Consider the following 24,765-nt stretch of genomic DNA (forward strand, 5'->3'; position numbering starts at 1 on the left):
AGCCTCAGCATCCTTCCCAGACAGCATACAATGCTCCAAATGTGGTCTAACTAACGTTTTATTCAGCTGCACGTGATTCGCCAGCGTTTACACTCAGTGCCCGACTGATAAAGGCAAGCATACTATACTCCTTCTCTCCCACCTTATCACTTGTATTGCTACTTTGAAGGAGCTATGGACTTGCACCCCATGATCCCTCTGCTCATATCAATGCTCCTTAGGATGTTGCCATTCAGTGCATACTTTCCTTTTCCTTTTGTATTTGACCTCTACCTTGCTATCTGCTACCCCACCAATTTTTGTCATGCCACCCACATTTTCATCCAGATCATTTCTTTATATTACAAACAACAGAGGTCAAAGCACTGATCCTTGCAGAACATCACTTGTCACAGACCTCTAGTGAGAAAAGCACCTCTTCTTAACTACCCTTTATCTTCTATGATCAAGCCCATTTTGTATCCAACTTACTGTGTATCCCATATTACTTGATCTTCTAGCCCAGCCTGCCATGAGCGACCTTGTCAACTGCTTTTGTAAAGTCCATGTAGACAACATTCAGTGCCCTACAGTCATCAATCGTCTTTGGCACTTTCTCAAAAATTCAAACAATTTTGTGAGGCAAGACCTCCTCTAAACAGAGCCATCCTGACTCTCTCTCCAATAAGTCTACAGTTTTCCAAACGTGACAAAATCCTTTCCCCAAACCTCTTTTCCCTATAATTTCCCTACCACTGATGTAAGGCTCGCTGGCCTACAATTTCGTTGATTACCCCGTTGCCCTTCTTAAACAAAGGAACAACATTAGCTGTTCTCCAGTCTTCTGGGAACTCACCTGTGGTTAAAAGGGATGCAAACTACTCTATTGCCTCCGTCAGTATCCTGGGATAAACCAACAACCTTTTTGAAATTACTGTTGAATTTCCTTCCACTTTTTTGGCAATAATTCAGATCACAAATTAAACTGCATAACTTAAACATTTTATTTTTTTGCAGGTATTTTAAATTCATGTCCTTTGATTAGTGATCCCATGCACTAACCCTAATCTTTATTGCTCCTTCAACTAGTGCTAGGTTTCTTTTTAGTTGCTCAATTAGGACACTTAATTTAATAGAATGTTGAAAATTTCTAAGTTGCCTTCTTAGCTGTAAGGAGAACTATCCTCAGTTGCATAATATCTCCATTGATTAGAAGAATTAGGGCACCTCTTCCCTCCCTGTGAAGATTTCAGAAGCTGTTTGAATTGGTTGAAATTAGATTTGAGATTAAATGTTCAAACTTTGTTTCTGGTAAGTGGTGGAATTTTATAAACTTTCATTATATTAGACATAATTATGAGGTCTTTGATATAAAATTTGTAAATTAAGAACTAGAATTATCATGTAAAATTTTGCGGAGATAGTAATTTGTACTTACTGTTGCTCATTAGGAAGTTTTTTTTGCTCAATTGTGACTTTTGTCTTTGCAAATTAATTCAGTTTAAGAGCATTGCCAATTTTTTGAGCATTAATATTTGAAATACAACCTCTATCTCGATAAACAATGACCTTGTATTGATGTTCCTCTGCCTCCCCACTGTAATTTGCTGAATCCTGACGTAACCCCGGTGTTGATTAAACCTATTCTCCTGGTAATACAGGGTATAACAACTTGTATCAAACAGCTGCTTAAGTGTGAACAAATGTACAGGAGATCTTCTAGTTGTATGTAGATCTAATTTCGCTCCAGGAAAGTGCTTTAATGCCTGTATGTTGGGCAGTTAAAGGAGTTATACAAATGTATTTTGCTGTTAAATTAGCACATTACTCCAAAAAAAGAGTGGAGAACGTCAAATGTGTAGCCCATTCTTTTGTCTGGAGGTTGTCTGAAGAATTTTTAAAAATAATTTCAAAGCAAATAAAATGAAATTTCATTGTTTGGGTCCACTGTGTGGTAAAATTCAACATTAAGAGGAATTTGTTCAATCTTGTTTCTCTTCAAGAGTGGTGTTGTAAAGCTGGTGCTGAGATGACTGTTCCATGAAAACCATGATATGGAGGTGCCGGTGTTGGACTAGGGTAGACAAAATTAAAACATCTCACAACACCAGGTTATAGTCCAACAGGTTTATTTGGAAGTACTAGCTTTTAGTGTGCTGCTTCATCAAGTACCTGTTGAACTATAATCTGGTGTGGTGTGATTTTTAATTTGCTCCATGAAAAGCAGAATAAGTAGCTTTGTTTCTTTTAATTAGACACAAGAAGCATAAGTGGGTGGAGTCAGGCTCTCAAAGATGTAGTGTTTTGATTTTTGCTTGCAGTTATTGAAGTTGGGATTTTTGGAGTTGAAACTGCAAGAAACAGCGCTCCCTGTGCTGCTACAAAAACGTCTGTCTCTGCTGCTCGATTCAGTCTTCTGTTTTTCCCTGGACTGGAAATAGCATGTAAACAAAGCTGTTTTGCTGAATTTGCTTTTGCCAAGGGTGTTTATGATAATGTTGCTATATTAGAACAGTTAACAATTAGTAGTTAAAGTTTTTTGACGGAGATAAAGTTATGCCAATTTTTTTTTGGTGTTTTAACCGTGGTGTAAAAATAAAGTGTGTTTCACTTAAAGACCAGCAGTTTGCTCAGTCAAATCACACCTGAAACGCAGAGCCTTTTACCAGCCTATAAGATAAATGCTGGGGTCTGAGCTATTACCTTGATCTGTTTTGAGGTTGCGGGGGTGGGGGGAAGAATGAGTCTAGTCCATAATAGTTGCAAATAGAAATTTAAGACTTTACTATAATGACCCTCCCCAGTATTTAATGGAAATTTGTGGAGAGTTGAGTGTGGTTAAAGAATTGATACAAGAATGTAATGTATTTAGAACTATTAAGACAGAAGAATTGATTAATCCAGGGAATGTCGATTACATCCCAGTTTGGAAATGTTAATTTTGATTTTAAAAATCTGTCTGTAATTTAAGAAGAATTGAAATTATTGAAAGTGACCACGAAACTCTTAGTTTGTTGTAAAGGCAAATTGGTTCACTCTGTTAAGGAAGAAAGCTTGTATGTGATATTATGTACTCTATGATTTATTCTGAAGTGCCTTGAAGTGATCACACATCGCTCAGTTGTATCTCTGGGAGGACTAATAAATATTCTTCTTAATGCATCTATACCCTGAGGATAAAAATACATATTTCATAAGCTATTTGTTTGATTCATGAAAACATTAATACAGACAAAGCATTATGTACATTTTTTGTGAAAATTGTTGTTAACTTTTTATGAACCCACAATTATTAGAGGCAATACAAAGTTCTTCAGACCGGTTTGTTAATTTATTGTAGGAGAGGTGTCAGAGGTGATTGCAGAATCACCATTGAAAGGATCCAGTTTGTTATTGTAGAAGTGTATAGTAGTTGGCTGACTTCAATTATTTAAGCAACCTAAGAATAAAGGATTGGTCATAATAAGCTTCTTGTTATATAATGTGTGTGCTTTATTTAGATCTTATTATTGAAGTTTCTTCTTCTGTCCACCCTTTTATTATATTTTGTAGCAAGTATTGATGATTAGCAACAACTGTTTGTAGTGAATGCTTTGATCAAATATTAGCTAGATTTGGAATTTGACTCGATACCTCATATCTTGTTATGACATGGGTAAACCCCTCTGCTAATTTAAACCCGACACACACGAGTTCACCTCACACCAAGAGGAAGAAGAAGGTGTTTGAAGCATTAAAAGTTATGACAAATCTGGAGAGAGTCAATGGGGAGGCATTGTTTTCACATGCAAAAGGAATAAGGGGCACAGATTTAAGTAAAAATGAAAAGAGGCAGAAGTGAGTTTTTGGGTTCTGGAATGTATCGCCTGTGTGTGGTGAAAACAGATTCTATCTGAGCTTTCAGAAAGAATTAAATGGTTATTTTGAGAAGGAAGAACATACAGGGAGCAAGGAGGACTATATTATGAAGATGCTTCTATTGTTTTTTTTAGGACACATCTAAAGGTTTATGAAAGTTGGTTCATTTCGAGTATTGAGTGGAGACCTGGATTTTTATTTTCCAAATCTAGGTTTCTACAAGGACTTTGTGTGATAACTTGTTTTCCCAAAATCACTTTTTGGAAATTAGATATTTTTAAAGTAAGTAAATGTTCATTACGTGTCGAACTGCTGGATTTTCTGGAATTCTTCACCTCCCTTGGACTTAATGGCAGTCACAAAGCTGAGTTTATTGCTGTCAGGAGCTGTGGCTATTTGATACTATTTGGAATTCATTGAAGTGTAGCCTTTTGAAGAGACAAGGTGTTCTCTTCTTTCCCCCAACTCCCAGTGCAGCCTCCTTGCCACCTTTCTAAGAAAATCTCTTGAGTCTCATGAGATCTGAAAACTGAAGCAGCTGTTGTTCTTGAAAGGTTTCATTGCTTGAGTTAGCTGCGTTTGAATCCTATTGACTTGTCTGTGTCCAGTGACACCTGTCTGCATGTGCAAACATACCGGATAAAATAATGTGAAACACTTCATATCTTATCTTTTTTCCTTCATTACTTAGACTGAAGTGTTTTTTGTTTCAAAATTTATCTTTGGAGAAAGTGCATGTGAATTCAGTTATTTAAGATGAAAATGTATGCTTCACACCATGTTAATCAGATTTGGATCTTTGACAAATAACTTTTGAAATTTAAAAAAATCAATTTTGTTAATGATTTGAAGGTTTTATTTTAATGCTCGTCTGAGCAAATTTAAATATTTTACCGTTATGACCAATGGTGTGGTAAGACTAGAGGGCTCTGGGGGACTTTGTCAACCGTGTTGGCCAACTATAAAAAGTATCCATTATGTCACATTAATATTGTGGAACAGGCATTTCAGTGGCCCACAGGAAGCACATGGTGAGGTCAGTGCAAGAAAGAGAGAGGGAGAGAGAGAGAAAGAAACCCACATTGCTAACTGACAGAGTTAGCAGTTGCTGCTTTTGCTGGTGAATTCATGTATTGCTGGACGTCGGAGTGTGTCTGGGAAAATTAAAAATCAGTGAAATTCACAACTGATCTTGGAGGAATCTGTTTTGGAGAGGTCGCAGCACAGAAGCAGTTACGAGGATTTTAAGCATGGTCTTAAAATAAGTCTGTAGTAGTGAGTAGAGTTGGTCCTTTCTTGATTATATGTTTTATTGAGCTATGTCTCTTGATTAAACTTAAAATATAAGCCATAAGTATTCATTTAACCTGGAGCAATGTTTTGTCATAGAGTCATATAGGTGTACAGCATGGAAACAGACCCTTCGGTCCAACCTGCCCATGCCGACCAGATATCCCAACCCAATCTAGTCCCACCTGTCAGCATCTGGCCCATATCCCTGCAAACCCTTCCTATTCATATACCCATCCAAATGCCTCTTAAATGTTTCAATTGTACCAGCCTCCTCCACTTCCTCTGGCAGCTCATTCCATATACGTAGAGGAATAAGACAGTACTATTTTCTGGGTCTGTAGATTGAAAGAAGCAAAAAAGACCCTTGAGTAGAGTAATATGCTCTTCTTGGCGGATGTGGGAGTTTAAGAAGAGTTTACGGATTACTAAAGATCATATCTGCAATAAATGCTGTTGGTTGCAAATCCTATCCGATCGAATGGATTAGTTGGATAGGCAGGCAGTTAGAGGCAATGAGGAATTTATAAATGCAAGGGGATGTGATGGATGGCAGTTATAGGAAGAGGGGAAGTCTCAGATAAAGTCACCTAGATGGGTTAACTCCAGGAAATGTAAGATGGGTAGGCAGATAGTGCAGGAGTCTTCTGTGGCTATCCCCATTTCACACAAGTGTGCTGTTTTGGAAAATGTAACGGGTGATGGATTCTCAGGGGAACGTAGCATGAACAGCCATGTTTCCAGTACAGAGATCGGCTCTAATGTAATGAGAGGTACGTCTGGTTCCAAGAGACCAATTGTGTTAGGGGACTCTCTAGCCTGAGGTACAGACAGATGTTTCTGTGGCCAGCAGCGAAAAATCAGAATGGTGCGTTGCTTCCTTGGTACCTGGATCAAGGCTGTCTGAGAGAGGGTGCAGAATGTTCCCACGGGGGAGAGGGGCCAGCAGGACATCATTGTACACATTGAAACCAACGACATAGGAAGGGAAAAGGTTGAGATTCTGAAGGAAGATTACAGAGAGTTGGGCAGGAATTTAAAAAGGAGGTCCTCGAGTGTAGTAATATCTGGATTACTCCCAGTGCTACGAGCTAGTGAGGGCAGGATTAGGATGATAGAGCAGATGAATGCATGGCTGAGGAGCTGATGTGTGGGAGAAGGATTCACATTTTTGGATCACTGGAATCTCTTTTGGGATAGATGTGACCTGTACAAGAAGGAACAATTGCACTAAATTGGAAAGGGACTAATACTGGAAGGGCGTTTTGCTAGAGCTGCTCAGGAGGATTTAAACTAGTAAGGTGGGGGGCTGGGACCCAGGCAGATAGTGAGGAAAAAGATCAATCTGAGACTGGTACAGTTAAGAACAAAGGCGAGTCAAACAGTCAGGGCAGGCAGGGACAAAGCAGAGAACAAGATAGGGTTTATAAATTAAACGGCATTTATTTCAATGCAAGAGGCCTAACAGGGAAGGCAGATGAACTCAGGGCCTGGTTAAGAACATGGGACTGGGATATCATAGCAATTACAGAACATGGCTCAGGGATGTGCAGGATACAAATGCAACAGGAAGAATAGAAAGAGAGGAGGGGCAGTGGGATTTTTGTTTAGGGATAGCATTACAACTGTATTGAAGGAGGATATTCCCGGAAATACATCCAGGGAAGTTATTTGGGTGGAACTGAGAAATAAGAAAGGGATGATCACATTATTGGGGTTGTAATATAGATCCCCTCATAGCCAGAGGAAATTGTGAAACTAATTTGTCAGGAGATTTCAGCTATTTGTAAGAATAATAGGGTGGTTATATCTTACACTTTCCAACATAGACTGGAACTGCCATAGTGTTACGGGTTTAGTTGGAGAGGAATTTAAGTGTGTGCAAGAAAATTTTCTGATTCAGTATGTTGATGTACCTACTCGAGAAGATGTAAAACTTGACCTATTCTTGGGAAATCAGACCAGGCAGGTGACTGAGGTGTCTGTGGGGGAGCACTTCGGGGCCAGCGACCATAATTCTATTAGATTTAAAATAGTAATGGAAAAGGATAAACCAGATCTAAAAGTTGAAATTCTAAATTGGAGGAAGGCCAATTTTGGCAGTAGTAGGCAAGAACTTCCAAAAGCTGATTGGGGACAGATGTTTGCAGATAAAGGGACGGCTGGAAAATGGGAAACCTTCAGACATGAGATAATGAGAGGCCAGAGACAGTATATTCCAATTAAGTTGATAGGAAAGGCTGATAATTTTTTTAAAGTAATCCAGCATTCCCTAAAACTGAGGGTTTGATTCAGAAAAAGAAGGAAGCATGTGTCAAGTATAAACAGGATAGATTGAGTGCATCCTTACAATATAAAGGTAATGGGAGTATACTTAAGAGAGAAATCAGGAGGGCAAAAAAGGGACATGAGATAGCTTTGGCAAATAGAGTTGAGAAGAATCCAAAGGGATTTTACAAATGCATTAAGAACAAAAGGGTAACTAGGGAGAGAATAAGGCCCCTCAATGATCACAAGGCAACCTTTGTGTGGAGCCGCAGGCGACGGGGCAGATATTAAACAAGAATTTTGCAAAAGTCTTCCTGTGGAAAAGGACTTGGAAAATATAGAATGTAGGGAAATAGATGGTGACATCTTGAAAAATATCCATATTACACAGGAGGAAGTGCTGCATGTCTTGAAATGCATAAAAGTGGATAAATCTCTGGGACTTGATCAGGTGCACCCTAGATTCTGTTGGAAGCTAGGGAAGTGATTGTTGCGCTTCTTACTGAGAGATTTGTATTATTGATAGTGACAGGTGAGGTGCTGGAAAGCTGGAGGTTGGCTAACGCGGTGCCACTGTTTAAGAAAGGTGGTAAGCACAAGCCAGGGAACTATAAACCAGTGAGTCTGACGTTGATGGTGGGCAAGTTGTTGGAGGGAATCCTGAGGGACAGGATGTACATGTATTTGGAAAGGCAAGGACTGATTAGGGATAGTCAACATGGCTTTGGGCATGGGAAATCATGTCACACAAACTTGATGGAGTTTTTTGAAGAAGTAACAAAGAGGATTATTGAGGGCAGAGTGGTTGATGTGATCTATATGGACTTCAATAAGGCATTTGACAAGGTTCCCCATGGGAGATTGGTGAGCAAGATTAGATGTCATGGAATACAGGGTGAACTCGCCATTTGGATACAGATCTGGCTCAAAGGTAAAAGACCGAGGGTAGTGGTGGAGGAGGGTTGTTTTTCAGACTGGAGGCCTGTGATCAGTGGAGTGCCACAAGGAGTGGTGCTGGGTCCAATGCTACTTCATTTATATAAATGATTTTGGTGTGAGCAAAAGAGGTATAGTTAGTAAGTTTGCAGATGACAGCAAAATTGCAAGTGTCATCGACAGCGAAGAAGGTTACTTCAGATTACAGTGGGATCTTGATCAGCTGGGCCAATGGGCTGAGAAGTGGCAGATGGAGTTTAATTCAGATAAATGTGAGGTGCTGCATTTTGGAAAAGCAAATCTTAGCAGGTCTTATACACTTAATGGTAAGGTCCTAGGGAGTGTTGCTGAACAGAGGCCTTGGAGTGCAGGTTCATAGTTCTTTGAAAGTAGAGTCACAGATAGATAGCAAAGAAGGCGTTTGGTATGCTTTCCTTTATTGGTCAGAGTATTGAGTACGGGGGTTGGGAGGTCATGTTGCGGCTGTTCAGGACATTGGTTCGGCTACTGTTGGAATATCGGAAATATGTTGTGAAACTTGAAAGAGTTCTGAAAAGATTTACAAGGATGTTGCCAAGGTTGGAGGATTTGAGCTATAGGGAGAGGCTGAATAGACTCTGCCTGTTTCTCCTGGAGAGTTGAAGGCTTAGGGAGTGGCCTGATAGACGTTTATAAAATCATGAGGGGCATGGATAGGATAATCGACTAGGTCATTTTCTTGGAGTGGGGGAGTCCAGAACTAGAGGACATAAATTTAGGGTGAGAGGGGAAAAATACAAAAGAAACCTAAGGGGCAACTTTTTCACTCAGTGGGTGGTACATGTATGGAATGAGCTGCCTGAGAACGTGGTGGAGGCTAGTACAATTGTAACATATAAAAGGCATTCGAATGGGTATATGAATAGGAAGGTTCGGAGGGATATGGGCCAGGTGCTGGCAGGTGGGACTAGATTGGGTTGGGATATCTGGTCAGCATGGATGAGTGGACCGAAGCGTCTGTTTCCATGCTGTACATCTCTATGACTCTACATAAAGACCACATTAACGTGGGAAACAACTTTTGAAGAAATAACAACCAAGCTGCAGTTATATCAGGAGGGCTAACATCTGTCATTCAACCTTTGCATGTGTGCTTTGACCAACCTATTCAAGGATCATGTCCATGAAGATTGGAATAGGTGATTGGTTGACAGGCGGGGAAAAATCTTCAGTGTTGAAGTACGTGTACCTCGATTGATGTTATGTGTGCTTGTTTCAGCAAATCGTGAGTTCACTCACTTCACCTGATGAAGGGGATGCGTTCTGAAAGCTTGTGATTTCAAGTAAACCTGTTGGACTATAGCCTGGTGTCCTGTGACTTGGTACACCCTAGTCAACATTGGCACCTCCATATAATGTCCTTTCGGCAAGGAAGTCTACTGTCCTTACTGGACCATGGGTGACTCCAGACTCAGGAATGCGGTTGACTTTTAACTGCTTTTCAGGCAATTCAGGATTGGTAATAAATACTGACCTAGCAAGTGATGTTCACTTCTCATGAATAAATTAAAAAAGATGAATGCACACATCATATCATATGGAATCCCTACAGAGTGGAAACAGGCCCTTTGGCCCAACAACAGTAACCCACCCAGACCCATTCCCCTAAGCTATTGTCCCATATTTATCTCTGACTAATGCACCTAGCCTTGCACATCCCTGAACACTGGGCAATTTAGCGTGGTTAATTCATCTGACCTGCACATCTTTGCATTGTGGGAGGAAACCAGAGCACTCTGAGCACCGTGCTGACAAGGTGAGAATGTGCAAATTCCACACAGACAGTCCCCAGAGGTTGGAATCAAATCTGGGTCTCTGGCACTGTGAGGCCGCAGTACTATCGACTGAGCCACCATGCTGCCCCAACAAATGATTTGAAGACTATAGCATATTCAATTCATTGGATCTAAAGGATGATGATTTGATGTAGAGGGATTATTCTGAAATCTAAAACACCTCACCTGATCTGTGTGAGATCTTTATGATGATGACGCAGTGATTCAAAGTATTCTTTATCATGACTACCATGGACAATGCATTTGATGATTTTTAAAATATTTGGATTGCAATTCAAGGTACATTGCAGAAATCTCACATCATGGCAGGTAGGACGAGATTGAGTTGGGATATCTGGTCGGGTTGGACCGAAGGGTCTGTCTCGGTGCTGTACATCTCTATGACTCTATGTTCTGTTGCTTTAATTTGAATTAGCAGTGTTACATTTTTCCACATTTCAAAGTGACAGCTCATGCTTTAGAATTGGTATATGAATCATAGTTTTGGGAAGATTTTGTAGATTTTGAAGGTTATCTTCGCAGACCACAGTATACGGTCATTTGCCTTGTGTTCCTTGGCTGTGATACATCTTGACACACTTCATAAAATTTTCATGACATGCAATGCTTTTCTTTCTGTTTCTAACTTCATCTTTCCCTCATTTTGTTTTTGAATCTTTTTCTCCTTAAACTATTAGTTTTTATAAGTCAGGGCCATAATGAAATTGAGCTAAACATAGTTTTTCTGTGTATTTAGTAATATCATTCTTTTGACCGTAGAATGTTAGTTCTCCACTATTTAGGAAAAGGTTACCTACCTAAATTGGAGCTGTCACCTTCAAAAAGATTAGCTGGCAGTGCATTTACTCTGCTGTTAAGCTTCTGTGTCAGAGCTGGTAACCAGTAGCAACATAACAGCAATTTCCTGTTGCTTGCATCAGTTTCCTGTTGCTTACATAGCCTATCATAGGATCAGCTTTGTGCACCAGGCTGCATGCAAACACAGTCTGTCTTTTGCTGAGCAAACATGGCAGCTCTGCTGCTGTGCAGGTTGAGAGAGTAATGTGACAAATTTGCAGTTCAGCTAACTTCTTGATATCATATGGATATGCCATCTGACCCTTACTTACCTTATGATGGTGGTGGTGGGCGAGACTCTATTCCTTTGCAAGAGATGCATAAAAGGGGTGAGTACTATTTCCAAGGCTATTTATCGCTGGTCTTTGGTAAACGAGGGAAGGTGCACTTGAGAGGTAGTGTGATACCCTTGTTTTGAAGGAGTTTTTAAAATTCTTGCTGTTTTACTGATCCATTTTGATAGCTTTGTTTTATTTTTCATTTAGAATTATTTTCACATTCCTTTGCCTTTCTGCTTCTACACATTCCCATTTTGATATTGTGAATGGTTTAGTCCTAACAGATCACGCTGGTCAGTTAGTGACACCATCTGTACTGTAGGTAATACAGACAGATGCTGCTTTAATTCTTCAACACTTTCTGCTTAAATGAAACCTCTAGATGAAATTTAACATATCAGATAAGAAATTTCATTGTGATATAAATATTTGTAAGGATATATGTATGTGTGTAAAATATATATTAAAAACATGAAAAATCTTTGTGACATTTGTCCTGTTCATATTAATAATGTGCTGTTGTTTTAAATTGTTCAGTGTTAGGCATTTTGAACACTGGACTAAAACTGTTTCACAAAGAAATCCAGTGTTACATATTAATCTTCGCACTGAAGCTCAGTCTTTCTCTCTCCTCATTCCACCTCCCCCACAGCAATGAATCTTGGTTTCATTCCAGAGGTTAAGAATTCAGTTCGGAGTTGCAGTATAAGGTGTGCCTACTAGAGTCATGCAGTTTTTCTCCCTCTGTTAATTCTTTTTTTTTAATGACGCATAAGCAGCATCATTCTTAGCTTGATATTGCGGATTTATGCAGGGTTAATTCAAAACTGCTCCGGTACAAATGACGCAGCCTTGTTTGCAGCATATGGTGACTTAACAATAGTTATTTATGGTTCAAGGCATGATGCATTGTAAAGTTCAGATCTTGACACTATTTGTTTTTCCTGCTTTATTGTAGTGGAGAAAATCTTCTATTTGATGAATAGCATGTACTCATGTTCACGTACTCAAACTGCATGTCTGCCTCGTTCATTTAGAGAAACTTACAATAAATTTGATGTCACATTTCAGTGATCCAGTTTATTGACCTGCAATATGCTGAACAGTTCAATGCTAACAATGGGAAGAGAAATAGATTGTTTTCTGGTTTTGTTATTTTCCACCAGCATGCTGTTTTCGGATTATTGTAAGAAGCTTTTTGGTATTTTCTGCATTTCTTCAATGGTTATTGTTTTATTTGGTTATTTTATTTCCATCGAGTATGCAAACATTATATTTTGTTTGCAGCAATCTTTTCCTGTGCTGAGTTCTGAATATTAGTGGCAAAATTGGGCCATCTATCAGTTGAACTAAATACTGTTTTCTGCGTGATTCTTTCAGACCTTTGTTGTACAGTATCAATATTTGGATAAGCATAATTCTGTTATTTTATGGAATTTAAAATGTTTCCTTTGAAGTAATGATTGATCAGTTAATTAATTGAAACAAAAGTTTTTTTACGAACAGATATTCAAGTACATTATTATCTGACGTGCAAAATGTTGATTGGTTGCCATTGCAGCACCAGCATAAGAATCATGAGGTGCCACTCCCCATTTCTTTTGGAACATATACTGCTTTTATAAAAGTTTCTTCATAAAACCAAATATTTGTAATGGTTTGTTTGCCTGTGACTATGCCTTTACAGACTAAATGAGTCAAGGAAGGACTTTGATCCTTCCTTGAATAAGAGTTGTAGGTTAAATGCACTTTGTATTCATATTACATCAGGCCTTGCTAAAGTTTTGGTAAGTACGAGGGAGCAATTATTTAATTGCGTGCCCTTACTCCCATTACTCTGAGTCAAAAGTGTGTGCCAATGTAAGTTCTGTTCAGTTTTCTAACTTGTATATTTTCTATTGGTTAAAAAACTGACATAAAAGCTAATGAATGCCTTCGTTGGAATAAAGGGGTGATTATATTTTGATAAGTATCACACCAATATATGCGATGTAATTTATCTTGAAACCACAAAATAGCCTTCCCATTCAAATAGTTTGAAATGTAGGCTTTCAATATACATTCAGTGGATATTCTTTTTGATTTGATGAACTTGAATTTATAATAGATCAGCAGTAATTATGTCTTAGACTTTAAAATTCTTTCTTAGACTTTAAATTCTGATTGCATCCTTCACAGAAATGCCATATTTTAAGGGTTATAATAGTATGAATAGTGCAAGGAAAGTGGAATTTCAGGTCAGTTCATTGATTTTATACTAGTTTCCATTTGTGAGGATAGAACAGATCTTGTACAAGGAAGGAAAATCATTTGCAGGCCATTTGTGGATTCTCTCATTTAAGTGTATGAATGTGGATGAGAGAGGTTACTGTTAGTTTTAGAGTATTGATGTTGTACACTGTTTTGACATCGTGACAACAAGAGATTGTGAGCCATGCAATCTTTTTCAGTGACCTGAGAAAACATTAAAGCACAAAGTCACATAAGAACACAATTATACTAATTTCCTTCCTCTGTCTACTTTCTTTTTCCATTGATCATGCTGTAGTAGTGTCTTGACTTAATGTAACGCCAGCTGGTTACTTTCATATACTAATATTAACTGTTTGATTTATTGCTTTTACTGATACAAGTCATTATATGATTGTGTTTTGCAGGATTATTAAATATTCTACTCTGTCTATATCAAAACAAAAAGTTAAAAGTCATACATATTCCGACAGATTTTTTTGGAAGCACTAGCTTTCGGAGCACTGCTCCTTCATGAGGTGGCTTTGGAAGGGGATCGTAAGACACAGAATTTATAGCAAAATCTCAAGTCAAACATGACCAAGAGGGAAATATATATTTGACTGCGTTTTCACCAAACTACCTTCTGCAGCAACATCAATCTGTGACAGTATTTTTCGGAGTGCCCATCATATATTGTTGTGGGGGCAAAGTTGTATTTTGACATGGAGGCTATCCTCCATAAAGTGGCAAAAGTAAAAATTTAGGATACATTGCAAAACAGAGATTTGTGAAGATTGACATGTTGGATAACCAGTGTCAGGAGTCTGGAGGAGAAGCAGTTGAAAATGAGTTCATGTGATAAGAACTTCCAAAAATGTCCAGCAGAGTTAGCACTCTGTTCTTTAGATTGTTAGAAAGGCATCATCAACGTCGTACCACCATGTGCCAAAAATATAGGGACAACAACTTGGAGATATCGAGATAGTGGTGGGAGACGAGGGGTGTAGGTGTGTTGTATGCAGTGCAATATGATGGATTGTTACAAGAACAAGTAAAAACTTTCTCACCATGTTTTTCCAGTTTTAATTGAGTGCTCTTTGTTATGGAGACTGAGACAGCAATGGCCTTAAATGCTCATGTGAATGGACAGCACTGCTCCTGAAAGTGTTTGTTTATTTAGTCCAACACACAAGTTGGATTTTCAGTCATGACGTTAACAAGAAGGACTAAACCAGGATGAAAATTAATCATCTCATGCATATACGCTTACAGAGGTGCATCCGTATTTTGAGAGATTTGTTGCTGAACACTGGCAGCAATTTCATGTTAAGATAATTTAAAATAATAAATAATTATGTAACTAATTTACATATGGAGAAACTATTTTTCAGCAACTCTGTTGAATTATTATAGTGGAGGAGGAGATCTTGGAATCAAGAAATACCAAATTATTTGATCTTGAATATGTGATGATATGGAATGTATATATAACTTCTTTATTGATTATTTAGTTGAAAAGTAGATTGGCTACCTTTTCCAACCAGCTTTCACCTTCCTCATCCAGCAGAAAGCTACCATTGGGCATCTCCACATTTAGTGTAACCTGTGTCAGTAGATGAGTGAAGTGTAAAGAATCAAATTTGGAACTAGTAGCCCCAATATTACCTAATGCAATCCTGGCCTCTGCCTTTCATTACAAGTGCTGCAAATGAACAGCTTATACGTTTCTTCCCACAACCTTCCGAGTGTTGGATAATCTACATTTGCTTCTACTGTGGCAGTATGTTATTGCAGCTTCAAGTAGAATTATTTCCGTTCGAAAGCCAGAGAAAGCTGATGGCTTTCAATACTCAATTAATTATGAGTCAGGTAATTGATCTTTCAGAAAGCAGACTTATATGGATTATTGAACTACCAGTGTTGAATTAGCCTGTGAATTATTGATAACTCAGTTGTAGTAAATTGGCATAACATTTACATGCAGTAGTGTTAATAAGTGCACAGAAAAATCTGCCTTACATAAAGACCAGTTTATTCTTTCATGAGTGTATTGTGAGATGCATGAAGAGCTTTGATCGTAGGTCTAGCATTAAATGTTTCCCGTACGTTACCCTTCAAAGCTCTGATTTGTACTTACAGCTTAAAGCAGCATCATGGTTGTTTTGAAACACAAACTCCATCGAGGTTAAATTGGATTACTTTGTGTTGACATGCACATTACAAAATCTTTTGAATTTTAAAAAAGACCTTGATCAGGAAGATCTTTCTGATGAAAGGCTTTTGCCCGAAACGTCTAATTTCCTGCTCCTCGGATGCTGCCTGACCTGCTGTGCTTTTCCAGCACCACTCTAATTCAGACTTGGGTTTCCAGAATCTGCAGTCCTCGTTTTTACCTAATTGGTTTAATTGAGCTCAATATTCCAAAATTAGAAAAAAATTGGCTTACAAAAGGACATTTGAGTTTTGTTGATTAGCATCAATGTCCACTGACAGCTGAGCATTGCATGAGCACTGTTTTATTAGGACAGGGGAAATAGTTCAGATTTTTTTTCATGAAACTCTCCAGACATATTATAACCCACCTCTGGAGGATGTAGCATTTGAAACCAGGTTTTGTGGCCCAGAGATAAGGAAGGGAAATGATTTAAGATTTCCAGACCTGATATCTCTCAGGTGATTAATGCTAAAAAGGCATGGGTATTCACTTTGGTTCTGATCCCTGTTGTACTCAAATCAACTAACAGTGCTTAATTAAGGTTTAAATATGAATGGTCACTCTCCTAATATGCTGCACTTATGAATCCACACCCTATTAGAAGGTGTCTTCGCAATTTTAGAAGGTGCACAGTTTTTTTGGTTTGACAGTATACCTTATTATTTTCAAGAACAGCATAAAATTTCTGTGCTGTGCCTTGGTTAAACTTTATTGCTCAAGCAGAATCTCAGATGGTTAACTCCAGATAGTTTAGATTAGATTAGATTACTTACAGCGTGGAAACAGGCCCTTCGGCTAACAAGTCCACACCGACCCGCAACCCACCCATACCCCTACATGTGTTTGTCATTTCTCATTGTGATCAAATTGGCTGCTGAGCTCCCTTCATATATATACCTAACACAAAAGAATATTCTTATGATTGTTGGATGATGGTCATCTTTTTTGTGATATAAAAACTGACTTACTGAAGAGGAATTTGCCCTCGGAAAATTTAATAAATCGTTTGCCAATCTTTGCCTATAAAACCGTCGCAGAATTTATCAGTATACTCTTCATTTTCTTGACATTCTCTAATTTGGTTTGATATAAGAACATAACATAAGAAATTGGAGCAAGAGGAAGCCATTCAATTCCTCAAGCTTCCCTGCAAGATCATACCTGATTTGCTCCAGGCCTCAAGCCCTCTCTCATGCCAAAGATTTTTCCAACAAATTTCAACAATCTATCCATCCCTTCTTTAAATACCATCAGTACCATGGTAGACTGGCTTGCAAGGCTAGATCACATGTAATACAGGAAGAACTTGCCACTGGCTCAAAGGTAGAAGACAAAGGGTGGTAATGAGGGGTTACTTCTTAGACTGGAGGCCTGTGACCGACAGATCGCCACAAGGATCTGTGCTGAGTGCACTGCTTTTTGTCATGTGTATAAATGATTTGGATGTGAGCATAAGAGGTATGATTAGTAAGTTTGCAGATGACACCAAAATTGGTGGCATAGTGGACAACGGAGAAAGTTACCTCAGACTACAACAGGACCGTGATCTGATGGCCAGTGGTAGATGGAGTTTAATTTAGATAAATGAGGTGCTGCATTTTAGTAGGGCCTATCAGGGTAGCACTTGTACGTTTAATGGTAAAGTCCTGGGAATGTGTTGCTGAACAAAAAGACCTTGGAGTGCAAGTTCATAGTTCCTTGAAAGAGTCACAGGTAGACAGAATAATGAAGAAGGTATTTGGTACGCTTGTCTTTATTGGTCAGTGCATTAAGTATATGATTGGGAGGTCATTTTCAGGCTGTACAGGACGTTGGTTAGGCTACATTTGGAATATTGTATTCAGTTCTGGTCTCCCTGTTATTGGAAGGATGTTGTGAAGTTTGAAAGGCTTCAGAAAAGATTTGCAAGAATGTTGGCAGGGTTGGAGAGTTTGTGTAATGGAGAGAGGCTGAATAGGCTGGAGTTATTTTCCCTGCAGTGTTGAAGGCTGAGGGGTGACCTTGTAGAGGTTTATAAAATTATGAAAGGCATATATAGGGTCAATGGCCACGGTCATTTCCGCAAGATAACAGTGCCCAAAATTAGAGGGCATAAGTTTAAGGTGAGAATGGATAGATTTAAAATGGACATAAGGGGCAACTTTTTCACGCAAAGGGTGCTGCTTATGCGAAATGAGCTTCCAGAAGAAGTGGTGGAGGCTGGTACAATTACCATATTTAAGAGGTACCTGGATGGGTACATGAATAGGAAAGGTTTGGAGGGATACGGACCAAATGCTGGCAAGTGGGTCTAGGTTAATTTAGGATATCTGGTCGGCATGGACGAGTTGGACTGAAGGTGTTCATCTACAATATTGTGCTGCGTCTTCCATCTCGCTTTCTTTGACATTGCCCATGCATCAAATGTTGTACCAAGAGCAATGCGCAACAGTCAGAATATTGGTGTGCATTTGGCTTCTTAGGATGATCATTACTGTTGGCATTAAGTATGTTGGCCATTCTTCTGATCAGCAAATATCTTTGTACACTTAATTAATGCTGATGTTAAGCATTTAATTTATTATGCACTTTTTAAAATCTATTCCAGTTGTCTGTGTGATGTTGTTCTCTTGTGTTTCTGGTCTAGTGAAGTTGATGACTTGTGATTTAGATAAAGCTTTTGAACAGGTTGACTGGATTAAGCTCTTTACAGTGTTGAACAAATAGGGAAAACACCCCCATCCTGTTCAGACTCTCCCTATAGCTCAAGTTCTCCAACCCTGGCAACATTCTTTTCTGAACCCTTTCAAGTTTCACAACATCTTTCCGATAGGAAGGAGACCAGAATTGCACGCACTATTCCAACAGTGGTCTAACCAATGTCCTGTACAGCCGCAATATGACCTCCCAATTTGACCAACCTGTTGGACTCTAACCTGATGATGTGTGATTTTTTTTATCTCTGATTTAAACTAGCCCTACAGTCACTGACAGCAATCTCTGCCTGTCTGATGCACTGGGTGCAGGAGAATGGCTTCTCTCCAGTGTGACACTGCGGATGAAGTTGCAGCAGGAATGAGTATTTGAATGCCTTTCCACAATCCCCATGCTTACATGGTTTCCCTGTGGTCCTGGTGTTGTTCTTTGTCTCCAGGTTGGGTGATCAGTCTAAGGCTACCCGCACACAAACACAGCCACAGGGTGGTGGGAAACAGGAACTCACTGTCTGAAAGTGTGACAGAAGGAGAAACCCTCCAAATATTTAAGATGTTGTTTTGAAGTTGAAGGCATCTACTGTACCTTTTAAAGGAGAGTAAAGGCTGTTTTGGCAGTGAGAGTTTGTAGGCAATTGTCGTGTGACTGACTACCAGTCTTAGAGTGTATTGGAAAATTGAAAATATGTAACGTTTGGCTGTAAACTAGATACCTCAGTTGTTTGGCCACCATTTGAATTTTACTGTTTTGACAACTTAGAACCAGTGAGATGATACAATATTTAGGATATAAAAAGCCAACATTTTGAAAGTTAGCTAGAGTGAAAGGGAGAGACACTGCCATCCAAACACACTCAATCAAAGGTACCTTTTTCATCTTTACAGCAGAAGTCTAAAGGCGACCCAGGGAGATCTACAAACAGAGGAAGATCGACACCGGAGACGACAGCCGCTTTCTGGCTTTGAAACTTATGATGCTGCAAATTTTAGTAGGGGTTTATTGGATCAGTATATTGTCACAGTAGAGGAGGTATTGGATGTATTAGAATGTATGAAGGTGGATAAATTTCTAGGTCCTGACCAGACATATCCAAGAACACTGCAAGAGGCTAGAGAAGAAATTGTGGGGGCCCGAGCTGATATTTTTGCATTCTCGTTCACCTTGGGTGAGGTTCCAGGGACTGGAGGGTAACCAATGTTTTGCCTTTGTATAAGAATGGCTGCAAGGAAAAACCCAGGAACTATAGACTAGTGAGCCTAACATCTGTGGTAGGTAAGTTACTTGAGAAGATTCTGAGAGATAAGACATTTGGAAAGTTAGGGTTTGATTAGGGATAGTCAGAATAGCTTTGTGCACAAATTTGTTAGCGTTCTGTGAAGTGACCAGGACAAGGACAGGGGGTAGATATAGTCTGTATGATTTTCACTAAGGCCTTTGATAAGTTTCAACATGGCAGGCTGCTCTGGAAGGCTAAATCACGTGGAATCCAATCGGAACTGACAAATTGGATACATAGTGCCTTGATGGTATGAAGGAGAGGGCAATAGTGGAAGAATGCTTGTCATAATGGAGGTCTCTGATTAGTGGAGTGCCTGGGGTCAGTGCTGGACCAGTTGTTGTTTATCTTTTGATGATTTGGATGAGAATGAATAAGGCATGATTAATAAGATTGCAGGTTACACTAAAATAGGACATACTGTGGAAAATGAGGAACATTGTCAGAAATTGCAGCAGGACTTCGATCACCTGCGAAAGTGGGCTAAGCAATGGCAAATGAAGTTTCGTATCGACGTGTAAGGTTTTACATTTTGGAAAGTCAAATCGAGGTAGGAGTTTCATGGTGCAAGGTTGGTCTTAAAGAGTGTAGTGGAACAGAGGGACCTTGGAGTTGAGGTGCACGGTTCTCTGAAAGTGGAGTCACAGGTAGACAGGGAAGTGAAGAAAGCTTTTGGTACACTGACCTTCATCAGTCAGGGCATTGAATATAAAAGTTGGGAAGTTGTGTTGCAGTTATACAGTATGTTGGTAAGGCTGCACTTGTTGTATTGCGTTCAGTTTTGGTCACCATGCAATAGGAAGGATGTTATTAATCTGGAAAGAGTCCAGGAGAAATGTAAAGAATGTTGTCAGGACTAAATGGTCTGAGTTATAGGAGGAGGTTGGACAAGCTAGGACCTTTTTCTTTAGAGTGCAGGAGAATGAGGGGAGATCTGATACAAGTATATAAGATCATCAGAGGCATGGAACATGTCTTTTTCCCAGGGTTGGGGAATTGAAGACGAGAGGGTATCAGTTTCAGGTTAGAGGGGAAAGAAGAAAAGGGAACCAGAGGGGCAACTTGTTTTTATACAGGGATTGGTATGCATATGCAATGAGCTTCCAGCGGAAGTGATTGAGGCAGGTACATTAACAACATTTACAAGGCATTTGGACAAATACATGGTTAGGAACAGTTTAGAAGGGTATAGACCAAGTGCAGGGAAATGAGGTTAGCATGGATGGACATATAGGTCGGCATGGACCAGTTTGGGCCAAAGTGCCTGCCTCTTCGCTGTCAGTCATTGACTATACTCTGACTACGACTGTATAGCATAGAATAGTAGATAAATAGAGTAGATGGGGTTTCTTGGGCAGCAGGGATCTTTCCCTACTTCTGAACTAGAAGGCCTCGGTTAAATCCCACCTACTCCAGAGTGTATAATAGTATATCTGAACAGGTTGATTAGAAAATATTGTGATGTGGAAGTGCCTGAGGAAGGAATGGGGGCCCTGAAAGCCTGTCGTTTCAAATAAACCTGTTGGAATTTAACCTGGTGTTGTGTAATTTGAGTTAATATCTAGATACAGTAGATTAATAAAGAAGGCAAGCATCTTGGGAAAGTGAACATTGGAAAATCGAAAGTGAGGCATTTCTCAAAATTATCAAGAAATGCTCACTGTATGGCTATCTTCAAAGAAGGAACAGAACTGAAATTGGTGGAAGAATTCACATATTTAGGAAGCATTATTTCTGCAGATTAATGTAACAAACAAATAAGAACTAAGATAACCAATGGAAATACCATCTTTAATGAAAAAGGGGGAGTTACGAACATGAAAACTGAAAAGGAAACCTTAAGTCCAACTGTGAAGAACTTGTATTTGGATTTTTGTTTTTTGTAAATGCAAGTAGTGCATCTGACAAAAGGAGATTAACTTGCTTAAGAGCTTTGAACAATGTTTTGAGGAAAATTGGAAAGGATTACTGGGCAGAACAAAATAGTATAATCAAATGCAGTGAAGGATGAATGAATAAATACATTTATTCAACATAACTAGAAAGAGGCAGAGAAACTCTGGTTTAAGAGGAAATTAACTTTGAGATGTTTAGATCAAAGATTTGAAGGAGTTATAGAGTCGTAGACATGTAAGGTCGAAAACAGACTCTTTGGTCCAACTTGGCCATGCCAACCAGATATCCCAACCCAATCTAGTCCCACTTGTCAGCACCCCGCCCACATCCCTCCAAACTCTTTCTATTCATATACCCATCCAGTGCCTTTTAAATGTTGCAACTGTACTGGCCTCCACTACTTCCTCTGACAGCTCATTCCATACACATACATCCTCTGCGTGAAACAGTAGCCCCTTAGGTCTCTTTTATGTCTTTCCCCTCTCACCCTAAACCTGTGCCCTCTAGTTCTAGACACCCCCACCCCAGGGAAAAGATCTTGTCTATTTATCCTATCCATGCCACTCATGATTTTATAAACCTCAATAAGGTCACCACTCAGCCTTTGTTGCTCCTGGGAAAACAGCCCCAGCCTATTCAGCCTCCCCCTATTGCTCAAATCTTCCAACCCTGGCAACGTCCTTATAAATCTTTTCTGAACCTTTTCAAGTTTCACAACATCTTTCCGATAGGAAGGAGACCAGAATTGCACACAGTATTCCAACAGTGGCCTAACCAATGTTCTGTACAGCCGCAACATGATCTCCCAACTCCTGTACTCAATACTCTGACCAATAAAGGAAAGCATACCAGAAACCTCCTTCACTATCTTATCGACCTGCACTCCAAGGTCTCTTTGTTCAGCAACTCCTTAGGACCTTACCATTAAGTGTATAAGTCCTGCTAAGATTTCCTTTTCCAAAATGCAGCACCTCGCTTTTATCTGAATTAAACTCCATCTGCCATTCCTCAGCCCATTGGATCATCTGATTAAGATCCCATTGTAATCTGACGTAACCTTCTTCGCTGTCCACTGTACCTTCAATTTTGGTGTCGTCTGCAAACTTACTAACTTATACCTCTTGTGCACATATCCAAATCATTTGTAGAAATAATAAAAAGTAGTGGACCCAGCGCCGGTCCTTGTGGCACTCTGCTGGTCACAGGCCTCCTATCTGAAAAACAACCCTCCACTAACACTACCCTTTGCCTTCTACCTTCAAACCAGTTCTGTATCCAAATGGCGGGTTCTCACTGTATTCCATGAGATCTAATCTTTCTCTCCAATCTCCCATAGAGAACCTTGTCGAACGCCTTACTGAAGTCCATTTGGATCACGTCTACCACTCTGCCCTCATCAATCCTCTTTGTTACTTCAGAAAACTCAATCAAGTTTGTGAGACAAGATTTCGCACAGACAAAGCCATGTTCACTATCCGTAATCAGACCTTGCCTTTCCAAATACATGCTCCAACAACTTGCCCACCACCAACGTCAGGATCATTGGTTTATAGTTCCTTGGCTTGGCTTTACTACCTATCTCACATATTGCCACCATGTTCGCCAGCCTCCAGTCTTCCGGCACCTCACCTGTGTCTATTGATGATGCAAATAGCTCAGCCAGGGGCCCAACGATCACTTCCCTAGCTTCCCACCGAGGTCGAGTGTACACCTGTTCAGGTCCTAGGGATTTAAACACTTTTATGCATTTCAAGACATCCAGCACTTCCACCTCTGTAATATGGATATTTTTCAAGATGTCACCATCTATTTCCCTACATTCTATACCTACCTTGTCGTTCTTCACAGTAAACACTGATGTAAAATACTTGTTTAGTATCTCCCCCATCTCCTGCAGCACCACACAAAGGCTGCCTTGCTGATCTTTGAGGAGCTCTGTTCTCTCCCTAGTTACCCTTTTGTCCTTAATATATTTGTGAAAACTCTTTGGATTCTCCTTAACCCTATTTGCCAAAGCTATCTCATGTCCCGTTTTTGCCCTCCTGTTTTCCCTCTTAAGTATACTCTTAAGTGCCATTATATTTTCCTAAGGATACACTCGATCTATCCTGTTTATACGTGACATATGCTTCCTTCTTTTTCTTAACCAAACCCACAATTTCTCTGGTCATCCAGCATTCCCTACACCTACCAGCCTTTCCTATCAACCCAACTGGAATATACTGTCTCTGGCCTCTCGTTATCTCATTTCTGAAGGCTTCCAGTTTTCCAGCCATCACTTTACCTGCAAACATCTGCGTTCAATCAGCTTTTGAAATGTGTTGCCTAATACCATCAAAATTAGCCTTCCTCCAATTTAGAATTTCAACTATTAGGTCTATTTTATCCTTTTCCATCACAATTTTAAAACTAATAGAATTATGGTCGCTGGCCCCAAAGTGCTCCTCCCCTGACACCTCCGCTATCTGCCTTGCCTTATTTCCCAAGAGTAGGTCAAGTTTTGCACCTTCTCTAGTAGGTACATTCACATACTGACTCAGAAAATTTTCTTGTACACACTTAACAAATTCCTCTCCATCTAAACCCTTAACATTATGTGGCAGTCCCAGTCTACGTTGGAAAGTTAAAATCCCTACCGTAACCACCTTATTATTCTTACAGATAACTGAGATCTCCTTACAAATTGATTTCTCAATTTCCTATTGACTATTAAGGGATATATACTACAATCCCAATAAGGTGATCATCCCTTTCTTATTTCTCAGTTCAACCCAAATAACCTCCTTGGATGTATTTCTGGGAATATCCTCCTTCAGTATAGCTGCCATGCTCTCCCTTATATATAAAAAATGCCATTCCCCCTCCTCTTTTGTCTCCCTTTCTATCCTTCCTGTAGCATTTGTATCCTGGAACATTAAGCTGCCAGTCCTGCCCATCCCTGAGCCATGTTTCTGTAATTGTTATGATATCCCAGTCCCATGTTCCTCACCATGCCCTGACTTCATCTGCTTTCCCTGTTTGGCCTCTTGCATTGAAATAAATGCAGTTTAATCTATCAGTCTTGCCTTGTTCTCTGCTTTGTCCCTGATTCTTTTCTCAAATGTACCATCTCCGATTGATCTTTTTCCTCACTATCTCCCTGGGCCCCATCCTTCCACCTTATTAGTTTAA

General features: G+C 39.5%; 1 protein-coding gene across 7 annotated transcripts in view; it reads left to right on the forward strand.

Moving 5' to 3' along the window:
- clcn3 (chloride channel 3) overlaps positions 1-24,765 on the forward strand; it is a 154,462-nt gene that overhangs the window by 34,252 nt on the left and 95,445 nt on the right. For 2 of the 7 annotated variants that reach the window (XM_060834935.1, XM_060834972.1), the window contains exon 1: positions 11,116-11,332. The exons of the other annotated variants lie outside the window; for them this stretch is intronic. In XM_060834935.1, coding sequence (XP_060690918.1) covers positions 11,248-11,332 — 85 coding nt within the window. In that variant the 5' untranslated portion in view covers positions 11,116-11,247. Of the gene's footprint in view, positions 1-11,115; positions 11,333-24,765 lie in introns of those variants that run through there. 7 annotated transcript variants of the gene reach the window in all.

The sequence above is a fragment of the Hemiscyllium ocellatum genome, chromosome 2 (genome assembly GCF_020745735.1).
Source record: "Hemiscyllium ocellatum isolate sHemOce1 chromosome 2, sHemOce1.pat.X.cur, whole genome shotgun sequence".
Classification (NCBI taxonomy): Eukaryota; Metazoa; Chordata; class Chondrichthyes; order Orectolobiformes; family Hemiscylliidae; genus Hemiscyllium; species Hemiscyllium ocellatum.